At 39.2% G+C, this 13,917-nt stretch overlaps 1 protein-coding gene across 1 annotated transcript in view; it reads right to left on the bottom strand.

The window, feature by feature from the left end:
* Nucleotides 1-3,206: 3,206 nt before the first annotated feature.
* The window catches only part of MYH15 (myosin heavy chain 15), a 132,979-nt gene continuing 122,268 nt past the window's right edge, over nucleotides 3,207-13,917 (bottom strand). The window contains exons 39-40 of the mRNA XM_057696649.1: nucleotides 4,508-4,603; nucleotides 3,207-3,583 (exon numbers count right to left, since the gene is read on the bottom strand). Coding sequence (XP_057552632.1) covers nucleotides 3,359-3,583; nucleotides 4,508-4,603 — 321 coding nt within the window. The 3' untranslated portion in view covers nucleotides 3,207-3,358. The remainder of the gene's footprint in view (nucleotides 3,584-4,507; nucleotides 4,604-13,917) is intronic.

The raw sequence follows: 13,917 nt of genomic DNA, 5'->3' as shown, positions 1-13,917 counted from the left end.
CTGTGCCAGCAGTCAGGAAGGAGAGCTAGACACGGAGTGAGGATGGACTGGAATTTATAAGAACAAACTGGATCCCATGCTGTCTCTCAGGGCCTCCAAAGTCAACACTGTGAGTGACTGTAAGATAAGCTGGCGTGCATTGCCATGGGGCCGCACACCTGCCTAGCAAGGACTCTGACAAGAGCTGAGACAGCTGCGGGTCCATGGAGCTGTGGCCCATCCCAGCTAGCTCACCTTTTGGGCCTGGAGTAATATCTGCCAGCTATCACTGTGCCCGGGGCTGTACCTTGACCTTATGAGCATTAAAAAACCCCAGCCGCTCTTTCACTTCTGCCTTTCAAATCTGGTGCGTATTTCTCTTGTGACCAACTTTAATCCAGAACCACACAGAGAAAGGAATTCTAGGAAATGTACCTCCAGCTTAGCCAGATTGGTACAATACAAAGACAGCATACCAGCGATCACTGATCTGAACATCTAGTGGGGGATGTTACTTCAGCGTTGTACCAGTATGTAGCCTACGTGGGTGTCAAGTAGGAGGGTTTTACCTACAAGTTCAAAGTGCCTAACTGTGACTATACGTAAATCACTATAGAATGCTAAGAAAAGCCTGTTGTCTCCCACCGTTAGTGGCTAAAAAGACAGACTCATGGATGTAGAAATGAGCCAAGCAAAGTTCACTAACTTCAGTAATAACCATTTACCACTATGCCCTAGTCCCCATGGACCATAACATAGCTCATGTCTTCTATGAATATTGCTCACTAAGAGGCAATATGGACATAGTATTTTTTTAACATCAGAATTTGAAGGATTCTTGAATATTTAATCTTGCATCTGAGGATGTTTACTTGCATCTGAGGATCAAAAAAAAAAAAAAAATCCCCACTATGCTTGGAAGCAACAATATTCCCTTTTATTATTACATTTTCTGATCATCTTGTTTAAACTACTTTTGACACGGCAGAAACATTTTTTTTTTTAAATGTTTGTTTCACAAATGAGTGGATATATCAAAACAGAGACTTATAGATACAGAGAACAAACTAGTGGTCACCAGTAGGGAGAGAAGTAGAGGGTGGGGAAGGGGATTAAGAGATACAAACTAGTAGGTATAAAATAAATAAGATACAAGGATGCAATGTACAGCACAGGGAATATAACCAATATTTTATAATAACTTTACATGGAGTATAATCTACAAATATTGAATCACTATGCTGTACACCTGACACTAAGATAACATTGTAAATCAACTATACTTCAGTTAAAATGATTAAATGTATGTTTCAAATGCAACTTAAATTTCTGGCCATAAAGCAGTACCTCCTTGTACTTCACCAGCCTCTGTCCTTTGTAAACAAGGACTGCTCATTCTTCATGAACCTGAAAAACAGAATATCAGTGTGTTCTGTGAGATTCCTGTGACTTTCATCAGTGGAACACACGCCCAGAACCTTAGTGCTTTCCAGACTAAGCAGGCCTTAGCCAACTCTTCATTAGTTTCAAAGGGAGGCAGGGAATTGAGGCAATTATCTGCATGAGAGAAAGCAGACACCGGTAATTCACCGCAAGGGTGTGCTCGGTCACTCAATTTTCTGCCCACCTTGCACTGCCAGTGAAGGCAGCACCCTCTACAGAAGACCCCATGAGGGAGAGACTACAGCCACATCACCAATTTGCTCCACAGACCTGAAGCACAGTTCTATCGTAAAACCTTTTCCTTTGGTTTATGACAGTTGAGAGATTTTCAGGCTCTCCTTCTGTGAATGGAAAACAATTAGTCATTGCACTGCCAACGACGATTTTCCTATTCATCTCTGGCCTCTCAGAAGCAATTTCTGCTTCACTCATTTTATTCTTTGTTGGAAATAACTGTGACAAAGTCGAATGCATTTCATCTGTTTCAGAGGCCCTTCGACCTCCTGAAGCTGAGTGCAATTGCAGCACATGTGAAGCACTTCCCTAAACAAATCCATTACATGGGGTTGCTGGCCAGCTTCTGCACAGAAGACCCCAATCCGAGGCCATAACACTTCTCAAATTGAGGCCAGAGTTCAAACCACTTGACTGGACCTCTTCGTATGAGCCTTAATCCCTGAGACGACTATTTGCTAATCAATAAGAAATTTCTAGAGTTTGCAAATGTCTCATATTTGGATCCAAATATATTCGATATAACCAACTTTTAGTCTCTTCTTAAAAGAGATCCTTTCACCTCCCATAAGGTAGTATTTATTGTTGGCCACCCTATATACTTATCTTGCAGGGTTATTAGTAATTCATTTATAATAAAGACCAAGAATGTACCATATTTTGAAAAATGAAATGATGGTGCCTGTGCTGAGCGCTCTAGGTATTCTGTGGCGGGTATCCAACCTCCTTTAATTCACGTCTCCTAAGCCAGATCTCATTTAAAACCTGTGTGTTTCTGGGAACAGACTCAATGAGGAAGCTGAGGCTACCCTAACTGCTGTAGTATGAGTGTTTGTATCCTTCCACACAAGTTCATATGTTGAAATCCTAATGGCCACAGTGATGATATTAGGAGGTAGGGCCTTTGGGAAGTGATTAAGTCATGAGGTTGAGTCCTCATGACTGGGATTAATGACCTTATGAAAAAAAGACTCCAGAGAACTTCTTCCCCTCCCTTCTACCATGAGTGGGAAGAGGGCCATCTGTAAGGACGTGGCCCTCACCAGATATCAAATCTGCGAGCACCATGACCGTGGCCTTCCCAGCCTCCAGAACTGTGAGAAATGTTTGTAGTTTGTAAGCCACTCAGTCTCTGGTATTCTGTTATGGCAGCCTGAACAGACTAAGACACTGATCCTGCCAGGCCTACAATTTAGTGTTCTCTGTCACTCTGTCACTTTACCAGGAAAATTAGGGCAGTAGCCCCTACTACTGGATCAGAACTAAAATTTCATGGACCACAGAGACATAGACACTTCCTTTCTCTGTTTTAGGGAAGAAAGCTAGACAGCAGGACTCTTGTATTTGTTCTCCTTCATGGCCTCAATTTTAAACCTGTCCCCCTGGGGTCTCCATATCGATGTGAGACAAAGTCACATACTTTCCCGTCATAGAAAGAGTTCACTTAGAATTTCAAGCAGATCAGTCTGTGCTTCTTTAATCTTCTTTGCTCCCTGGACTCCTGACTGATCTACCCACATAAATCTAGGCCCTGGAGCTCAGAGCCTGCACATTAATCTAGAATTAAGCATTTGAGAAGTGTAAATTCAATGTGCATCCCACTCAAATGTTTAGTGCCTCGTACTACCTGGACAAGTAGAATTAATAAATATAGGAAGATTTTATCAGAACCTGTTTTTTGATGTTGTTTTTTTAAAAGCCTTTAAAGAGAGAAACAAGAAATTACCATGTGATGACATGAGCCTGAAACAAATGCTTTAAAAGTTACAGCAGAGCTGAATATCTGACGTACCTTTTTCCCAAACTCTTTTGCTTTAATCTTGAGTTTATTAACTTGAGATTCAGCTATCTCTGCCCTTTCCTTAGCTTCATTCAACTCATGTTGCTGCTTCTTATACTTGGAAAGGTATTGACTAGCTTCTGCTTCCTATAAAGATAAAAAATGAAAAAAGAAATCCCCGGGCCTACATAGTCATATTTTTTTCCACTCTGACATGAGAAAGTTGAGAAATGTGTGAAAGGAATATAACCTTCTGAGTATTGAATGGAATATCATATTTTGGTATAATATATAGGGATTCAGACTTCCTAGCAGGCATCAGGTCCATCTTATAACTGTTGTTCCCTGGAAATTTAGAACATGGTCGGCACTTTCCACCAAATTGATACAGTTCAGCTTGCACAGATTTGGTATGTGCTAGATTAACCACAGGTGTTTGTTTTGTAACCAGTTTAACATCCTATTCAGGGTGGAGGGGCTTGTCTTTGTAATTATAAGAGTCAACAGGTAATTGTTAGACATAGAAGTATTTTAGCCCAAATCATTTAAATAATCAATTCCAAACCCGTCAAGATATATTATCATTAGGCATAAGCCAATATATATGGTACTTAACAATTACATTACATGTAGATAAGGCTATTAACCCAGGGTTGACAAGTGCATTTCCAGTGATGGTAGTTTTGTCCATAGTCATGTCCAGGCTCATCAGGAAAAAGGACAGTGAAATGCATTTATTCTCAACTAAGGTTTTAGGGTGAGGAAGGTCCCAGGGTGATTTCCATCCCTACATGATACCATACTCTTATTTGGCTCATTTCTCACAATGCATATGTTTGGGTGCAATCACAAGGTCAAGGGAGAGAGCTCTGGCTCCCTGGAGGGAAAAGTTGCACAAATTTTAACCATGGGTGATAATTCTAGCTTGAGAAGAAACAGAGAATGAACAGACTTTAAGCCAAGCTGGTCCTCTCTGACAAGCTGCTCATCTAGCTCAGCACCACATATCTCCATTAATCAAAAGTAAATGGCTAGGAAATCCATGAGGCTGCGACTGCCTCAGGCACTTACCACTGCCTCGATTTGCTGCTTGTAACTTTGTACTTTCAGCTGAAGATTATCCATCAGAGTCTGCATCCTGCTCATGTTTTTCTTATCTTCCTCTGCCTGCAAGGTATAGGTATGTATGTGAAGGTGATTTGAAGGATCCAGCAGCCTGCATTGGGAGTAGCCTCACATGAGGAAATGAGGGTGAGGAAACTTTATTAAACACCATATTTAGAGTTATGATTTGAAAAATGGGTTTAACTCTATTTATCCAAGTTGCAAGAAATTAATAAACACAGCTCAAAGCAATGACAGTCATGTCTCCTGATCCACCACAGAACTCCCAAACCTTTGCAGAAATGAAAGTTAAAACCACTAGTTTCAACTAGGGTTGGTCTTCAGCCCTCCCTCCCAGCCAAGCCACATCTGCCTGTGGTTTCTCAATGCCTGCCTCCAACCCCCCATCAAACCAATTCTTCCTTTGAACTTTCTAGTTGACCCTTGGCTTTGGGTAATGGAATTATAGGAAAGGTTAAGTTTTCTGGAATTCTAGTGTGGGCATCAGCAGAGATAGGAAACTTCCATAAGCTGTGGGGACCCTGTTTCGTGTATTCTCATTACTTCCATTGCAATCTGGGCTTGGGTTGAAGAAAGGAAATCTAGTGAGATGGTGTTCCTCAACCATGCTCTATGAAGCCCTGGGTATTCTGAGAAGAAAGGAGGGGAGAGACAGACATGTAGGAAGGCTCTACATGTCACCCCCTTTCCCACACCCTTTTAGCTAGAGTATCTTCACTTTGGAGCTGTTGAACTTCCCCAAAGAACAAAGTATCTTAACTGGCTGATGGTTGAGATAAATGATTTAACCAAGACATACCCCTGCTGTTCAAATTTTTTCCTGGCTCCATCTTACCTATTCTGTCAAGTATCAACTTTTTTGGTGGCTTTTATGGTTTCTCTGCTACCTCCCATGGCCCTTCACAAACCCTCTTCACTCCAACCAGGCTCATCTCCTATATTCCCATAGCTATCCTGCTTGTTCCCTCCTTGCTAGGTTTAACCGTTATCCCCTAGGACACAGCACAGAGGCAGCAGGCAGAAATGCCCAGTGTTTCCTTGAAAGAGGCCTATGTGCTTATCTTAGTAGCTGTGGCCCAAGAGGCAGGCTTCTAATTTAACATACATCAAGGGGCTGACTGCATCACTCTCCATCTTTACATGCTCCCTCTGCCTTACTCCAGGTTTCTGGTATCTCTTGGAAAGGAGCTTGTGCACAGATTTGGTGGCCCAGTTTTTGCAGCTGCCACCCAGGGGACATCCTTTGAAAGTCTGGCTCAGTGGCCAACAGGACTTAAGTTCATAGGTCCTACAGGACTACAACAAACAGAAAGTGTTTAACTGGCTACCACTCCCTCCTCCGAAGGGCAATAACAGCAGACTGAAATGCCTGGGAAAGCCAGTGGGTGCCATCTTCATGTGCTCCACCCAGGTCACCAGTATCTCTAAGAAAGGAGCTTGTGTACAGGTCTGGTGCACTGACTTTTGCAGCTGATGCTCAGAGGATACATTCCTTGATATTCTGTCCCTGGTGGCCAGTAGGGCTTGTGCTCACAGGTTCAACAGGATGGTAGCAAACAGTTCTTAACTGGCTGTCATCCCAAGGGTCAGAACAGAAGAAACAGAAATTCCCATCTCCCAGTCTTTCCCTGAAAGAGGTATATATGCATATTTTAAAAGCTCCTGCCTGGGGGTCTGGCTTCCAATCAGCCTGCATCTAGGTACTGACTGAGATCTTCCCCTTTGGGACACTGACAGCTCTTGGACACCCTCAACTACTGGGAGCCACTAAAAACAAAGAAGGCTGCTTGGAAAATCACAAAGGTTTCAGAGACAACCAAGAGCTAGGATAGGGCTGAATAATAAAGAATTTTTCTTACACGAGACTATTCATTCAAGACTGGGAGAGGTAGTTGTTTTATATGATGCATAAAAACCAACACAGGGTAAAAAAAAAAAATAAGAAACAAAGGAATATGTTTGAAATGAAGGAACAAGATAAAACCCCAGAAAAGGATGAAGGTAAGTGATTTACCTGATAAAGATAAATAATGGTCATAAATAATGGTCAAAAATATGCTCACCAAGCTCAGGAGAACAATGCATGAACAAGGTGAAAATTTCAACAAAGAGAAAATATAAGAAAGTACCAAACAGAAATCACAGAGATGAAGAATAGAATAACTGAATTAAAAAATACAATAGAGATGGTCAACTACAGTAGACTAGATGAAGCAGAAGAAAGGACCAGTGAACTTCAAGACAGGGCAGTGGGTTTCATCCCATAAAAGTAGCAAAGAAAAAAAGAGAATGAGTAGACAGCTTAAGGAACTTATGGAACAACATCAAGTGGATCAGCATTTACATTATAAGGGTCTCAGAAGGAGAAGAGAGAAAGGGGCAGAAAAGTGATTTGAAAAATAATGGCTGAAAACTTCCTTAACCTAGGGAGGAAAACAGACATTCAGAGTCAGGAAGCCCAGAGCTCCCAATGAGATGAACCAAAGAGACCCACATCCATGACACATTATATTAATAATGTTAAAAGTTAAAGAAAGAGTCTTAAAAGTAGCAAAGGAAACTTCCACAAGACTATCAGATTTTTCAGCAGAAAATTTCCAGGGCAGAAGAAAGCACAATATATTCAAAGTGCTGAATGAAAAAACCTGCCAATTAAGAATACTCTAATGGCAATGTCGTCCTTCAGAATTGAAGGACAGATAAATAGTTTTCCAGATAAACAAAAGCTGAAGTTCAGCACCACTATACTAGCCATACAAGAAATGTTTAAGGGACATTACACTGAAAGAAAAGGGCACTGAAGTGTAACAGGAAAGTATAAATCTCACTGATAAATATATGTTAAATTCAGAATCTAATATTGTAATGGTGGTATATAAAACACATAAATATACTATGTAGGTTAAGAGGCAAAAATAGTAAAAATAACTATGCTAAAAAATTGCTAATAAATATGCAAGATAAAAAGATGTAAATTGTGACATCAAAAACAAAACATTGGTGGGAAGAGACTAAGATGTAGACCTTTAGAATGCAACAAAACTTACCAACTTGAAATACACTATTATAAATACAAGTTATTTTATGTAAGCCTTATGGTAACCACAAAGCAAAGCCCTATAGTAGATACACAAAAGACAAAGGAATCCAGCATACCACTATAAAAAATCATCAAAGCACAAATGAAGAGAACAAGAGAAGAAGAAAAGAACAAAGGACTTACAAAACAGTCAAAAAACAATTAACAAATTGCAATAAGTACATACCTATCAGTAATTAATTTAAATGTAAATGGACTGAATTCTCCACTCCACATAGAGTGGCCAAGTGGATTAAAAAACAAGGCCTATCTGCTGCCTACAAAAGACTCATTTCAGATATAAGGGTCCACACAGACTGAAAGTGAAGGGAAGGAAAAAGATATTCCATGCAAAATGAAACCAAAATAAAGGTGAAATAGCTATACTTACATCAGACAAAGTGACGTTAAGACAAAGGCTAACAAGAGACAAAAGAGGTCTCTATATAATGATAAAGGGATCAATTTAACAATATAACACAACATTTGTAAATATTTATGCACCAACACAGGAGCATCTAAATGTATAAAACAAATATTAACAGGTCTAAAGGAAGAAATAAACAGCAATCAATATGTGGCACCTCAATACCCCACTTTCATTAACTGATCATACAGACAAAAAATCATTAAACATTGGCCTTAAATGACATGTTAGACCAAATGGACTTAACAAACATATGAAGAACATTTCATTCAAAAGCAACCGAATAAACATTATTCTCAAGCATATATGAAACATTCTCCAGGATACGTGATATATTAGGCCACAAAACAACTCTTAATAAATTTAAGAGGATTGAAATCATACTGAGTATCTTTTCTGACCACAATGTATGAAACTAGAAACCAATTACAAGAAAAAAATAATTCACAAATATATGAAGATTAAACATAATGTTACTAAACAACCAATGGGTCAAAAAAGAAATCAAAAGAGAAATAAAAAATACCTTGAGATAAATGAAGAGGAAAACACAACTTATCCTGCCTAAGGAGGGAAAAGACCTGTATGCAGAAAGCTATAAGACACTGATGGAAGAAATCCAAGATGATACAAACAGATGGAGGGACATACCATGTTCTTGGATTGGAAGAATCAACGTTGTGAAAATGACTGCACTACCCAAAGCAATTTACAGATTCAGTGCAATCCCTATCAAGTTACCAATGGCATTTTTCACAGAACTAGGACAAGAAATTTTATGATTTGTATGGAAACACAAAAGCCAAAGCAATCTTGAGAAGGAAACACAAAGCTGTAGGAATCAGGCTCCCTGACCTGAAACAAGGCTACAGTGATCAAGACAGTATGGTACTAGCACAAAAACAGAAATATAGGTCAATGGAACAGAATAGAGAGCCCAGAGATAAACCCATGCACATATGGGCACCTCAGCGTTGACAAAGGAGGCAAGAATATACAATGGAGAAGAGACAGCCTCTTCAATAAGTGCTGCTGGGAAAATTGGACAGCTACATGTAAAAGGATGAAATTAGAACACTCCTTAACACCATATACAAAAATAAACTCAAAGTGGATTAAAGAGCTAACTGTAAGGCCAGACACTGTAAAACTCTTAGAGGAAACCATAGGCAGAACACACTATGCCATAAATCAAAGCAAGATCCTTTTTGACCCACCTCCTAGAATACCGGAAATAAAAACAAAAATAAATTGGACCTAATGAAACTTAAAAGCTTTTGCACAGCAAAAGAAACCATAAACAAGACAAGAAGGCAACCCTCAGAATGGGAGAAAATATTTGCCAATGAAGCAACAGACAAAGGATTAATCTCCAAAATATACAAGCAGCTCATGCAGCTCGATATCAAAAAAGCAAACAATCCAATCCAAAAATAGGTGGAAGACCTAGACATTTCTCCAAAGAAGACATGCAGATGGCTAACAAACACATGAAAAGATGCTCAACATCACTAATCATTAGAGAAATGCAGGTCAAAGCCACAATGAGGTATCACCTCACACCAATCAGAATGGCCATCATCAAAAAATCTAGAAACAATAAATGCTGGAGAAGGTGCAGAGAAAAGGGAACCCTCCTACACTGTTGGTGGGAATGTAATTGGTACAGCCACTATGGAAAACAGTATGGAGATTCCTCAAAAAACTAAAACTAGAACTACCATATGACCCAGCAATCCCACTACTGGGCATATACCTAGAGAAAACCATAATCCAAAAAGAAATATGTACCACAATGTTCATTGCAGCAATATTTACAATAGCCAGGATATGGAAGCAACCTAAATGCCCATCAACAGATGAATGGATAAAGAAGATGTGGCACATATATACAATGGAATATTAGCCATAAAAAGGAATGAAACTGAGTTATTTGTAGTGAAATGGATGGACATAGAGTCTGTCATACAGAGCAATGTAAGCCAGAAAGAGAAAAATACAGTATGCTAACTCGTATAAATGGAATCTAAAAAGATGGTACTGATGAACCCAGTGACAGGGCAAGAATAAGGATGCAGATGTAGAGAACGGACTTGAGGACACAGGAAGGGGGTGGGGGGTAAAGGGGAGGCTGGGATGAAGTGAGAGAGTAGCAATGACATATATACACTACCAAATGTAAAACAGATGGCTACTGGGAAGCTGCTGCACAACACAGGGAGATCAACTTGATGATTGGTGATGACTTAGAGGGGTGATATAGGGAGGGTGGGAAGGAGTCACGGGAGGGAGGGGATATAGGGATATATGTATAAATACAGCTGATTCACTTTGTTGTACAGCAGAAACTGGCACAATGGTGTAAAGCAATCATACTCCAATACAGAGCTTAAAAAGAAAAAACAAACCACCATAACATATGAAAACTTATGAGGTGCAGCACGAGCAGTTCTAGGAGGTAAGTTCATAGTGATAAATGCCTTTATTTATTTATTTATTTATTTATTTAGGCTGCACCATGTGACATGTGAGACCTTAGTTCCTCAACCAGGAATCAAACCCATGCCCCCTGCAGTGGAAGAGTGGAGGCTTAACCACTGGACCATCAGGGGAGTCCCAGTGCCTACATTTAGAAACAAGAAAAACCTCAGATAAACAACCTAATTTTATACCTCAAGGAACTAAAAAAAAGAGCAAATGATGCCCAAAGTTAATAGAAGGAAGGAAAAACAAAGATCAAGGCAGAAATAAATTAGAGACTAAAAAAAAAAAAAGAAAAGATGAATGAAACTAAGAGATTTTTTTTAAGATAAACAAAATTGACAAGTCTTTACCTAGAATCACCAAGAAAAAAAGAGAGAGGACTCAAAATCAGATATGAAAGAGGAGATGTTATAACTGATACCACAGATATACAAAGGATCATAAGAGACTACTAGGAACAATTATATACCAACAGTTTGGACAACCTAGAAGAAATGGATAAATTCCTACAACATACAACCTACCATGACTGAATCATGAAGAAATAGAAAATCTGAACAGACCAATTGCTACTAAGGTGATTAAACCAGTAATCAAAAACCCCCAACATAAAAAAGTTCAGGACCAGACAGCTTCACTGGTGAATTCTACCAAACATTAAAAGAAGAATACAAATCTTTTCTAAACTATGCCAAAAAATAGAAGAGTAGGGAACACTTCCAAACTCATTTTATGAGGTCAACATTGCCCTGATACCAAAACTGGAGGAGGACATCACAAAAAAAGAAAATTATAGGCCAATATCCTTGACGAATATAGATGCAAAAATTAAAAAAAAAATAGCAAACTGGATTCAACAATACATTGAAAGAATCATACATCATGATCAAGTAGGGTTTGTTCCAGTGATGCAAGGATGGCTCCACATCTGCAAACCAATCAATATGATACACCACGTTAACAAAATGAAGGGTAAAAAATCATGATCATCTCAAAAATGTCAGGAAAAACATTTGACAAAATTTAACATTCATTTATGATAAAACCTCTAAACAAAGTGGATATAGAGGGAAAATACTTCACCACATAAAGGTCATATATGACAAACCCAAACCTATCATAATACTCAGTGGAGAAAAACTGAAAGCTTTTCCCCTCAGGTCAGGAGCAAGACAGAGATGTCCATTCTTGCCGCTTTTATTCAACCTAGTACTGGAAGTCCCAGCCAGAGCAATTGGGCAAGAAAAAGAGATAAAAGGCATCTGCATTGGAAAGAAAGAAGTAAAAGTCTCTCTGTTTACAGATTACATGATATTATGTATAGAAAACACTAAAGACTTCGATAAAACTGTTAGAACTGATGAAAGCATTCAGTAAATTTTCAGGATATGAAATCGTTATACAAAAATCAGTTGTGTTTCTGTACACTAATATGAACTATCAGAAAAAGAAATTAAGGAAACAGTCTCATTTATAATTGCATCAAAAAGAATAAAATACTTAGGAATAAATTTAACCAAATGGAGTGAAAGACTTGCACAATAAAAACATTGATGAAAGAAATTGAAGAAGACACAAATAAGTGGAAAGATATTCTGTGCTCATGGATTGGAAGAATTAATGTTAAAATGTCCATACTACCCAAAGTAATCTACAAAGTCAATGCAATCACTACCATAATTCCAATGGCATTTTTCACATAAATAGAACTTATACAACTGAATATCAAAAAAATTAAAAACCTTAATAAAAATGTGTGGTGGGTGTTAACTAAACTTGTGATATTCATATTGCAATGTAAACATATATCAACTCATTTTGTTGTACACCCTAAACTGATACAATGTTATCTGTTAAATCATATGTATATAATAAAGGAAGGGAGGGAGGGAAGGTTGGTATAACCAACTCATTCTATTGCATAGAGCACTCCTACCCCACTCCCACCTTAAAGTACAATCTGACAGTAGATAATTAATTACTACTTTTAAGCTCCCTAAGGCAGGGACCAATATATAAGAAATAATCTGACTGGGGAAAATGAGACAAGTCCATTTTATAAATAAAATCGCTCTTTGTTTTCATCTGCCAAGCCCTCTACCTCTCTGGTTTAAGAGATTTGAAGATTCATAGCATTATGTGGTCATAGAGAATTCTAAAACCAGTAGAGGTTTAATTGCTTAAAACCAATTTACTAAGGTGGGCAAATTTACCGAGTGGTAAAGGAGGCCACACAGGAGAAAACCAAAAAAGGCTGGAAGAGGCTGCTGATGTTAATGATGTTCCTCCCATGTGGGGAGGCAAAGCCTTTGTTAGGTTTAGGTTCACATCTCAGCTCCCTCCATGGCATTAAGTAACTGCGGTTGCCATAGTTGTGCAGGGCTCAGATTTCCCTTTAAAAAAAGAACTTGCCATTCAGCTGTGAGGAGTGCAGGTACCTGAAACCTTCCAACTTCAGTGCCTCGGGGATCTGCTCTAGCATTTACACTGAGATCACACACCCCAGGCAGTCCCCAGCTGATAGCTGGGCACAGCCAAGTTACAGCATCTTGCCTTTTCTGCCCAACGTGGGTGACTTCTTTACAGCAATCTTTGTGCTGGAGACGTGCCCAGAGCGGCACTGCAACCTGAGGCTCCTTCCATCCCATCCTCCTTCCTTCACCGTTTCCTTTCACAGGTGTCAGACTTGCAAGGTGCTCTGAAAGCTTTCTCTGCCTCCGCCTGCTTGCGCGCCCCTTTATCTTTCCCAGGTGTTACCAATAAATCTCTTGTGCATCTAACTCCATCCTGGTATCTGGTTCCTGGAAAACCCACCCAAAACCAAATTTTGTTTTCTTATCCCTAGAAATGAAGATACTGTATCCATATTTAGATTGGAAAGGATTAAATAACATCGACACACAGATCCCTGAATATGGGAAGCAGACAAATATAAAATGGCGCAGGTGGATGGACCGTGGTGGGGGGGGGGGAGGGAAACAAAGATATCTTTACCTTCTGTAACAAGCATAGGTTCCTAATCCTATGTCCTGCTTTATAGCATACTTTTCTAGACACTGGAGAGAGGAAAACAGGATGAATTTCCAGATGCTAGAGGGACATATGGGGGAAGATAAATGCTCAGCAGGGACTGGCCATAGAACTATTGTAAATGGGGTGACACTTGATTCCCTTTTCCAATGTAATATGATCTTCCCGGAGGATTTTTCCCAGGAAAGGAAAACCATATTTATATACCTTTCAAAATGGCATTTGATAATGGCATCTACGATGTACTATCACAAAACACCCTGCCTCATAGTCCTGATGGTTATTTTGATATTAAAGGAGAACAGATTGAATAGACTCAACAGCTACCTTAAATAT

This window comes from Hippopotamus amphibius, chromosome 10, assembly GCF_030028045.1.
Source record: "Hippopotamus amphibius kiboko isolate mHipAmp2 chromosome 10, mHipAmp2.hap2, whole genome shotgun sequence".
Lineage (NCBI taxonomy): Eukaryota > Metazoa > Chordata > Mammalia > Artiodactyla > Hippopotamidae > Hippopotamus > Hippopotamus amphibius.
The sequence above is the reverse complement of the archived record's forward strand: the minus strand, read 5'-3'. Positions and strand labels throughout refer to the sequence as shown.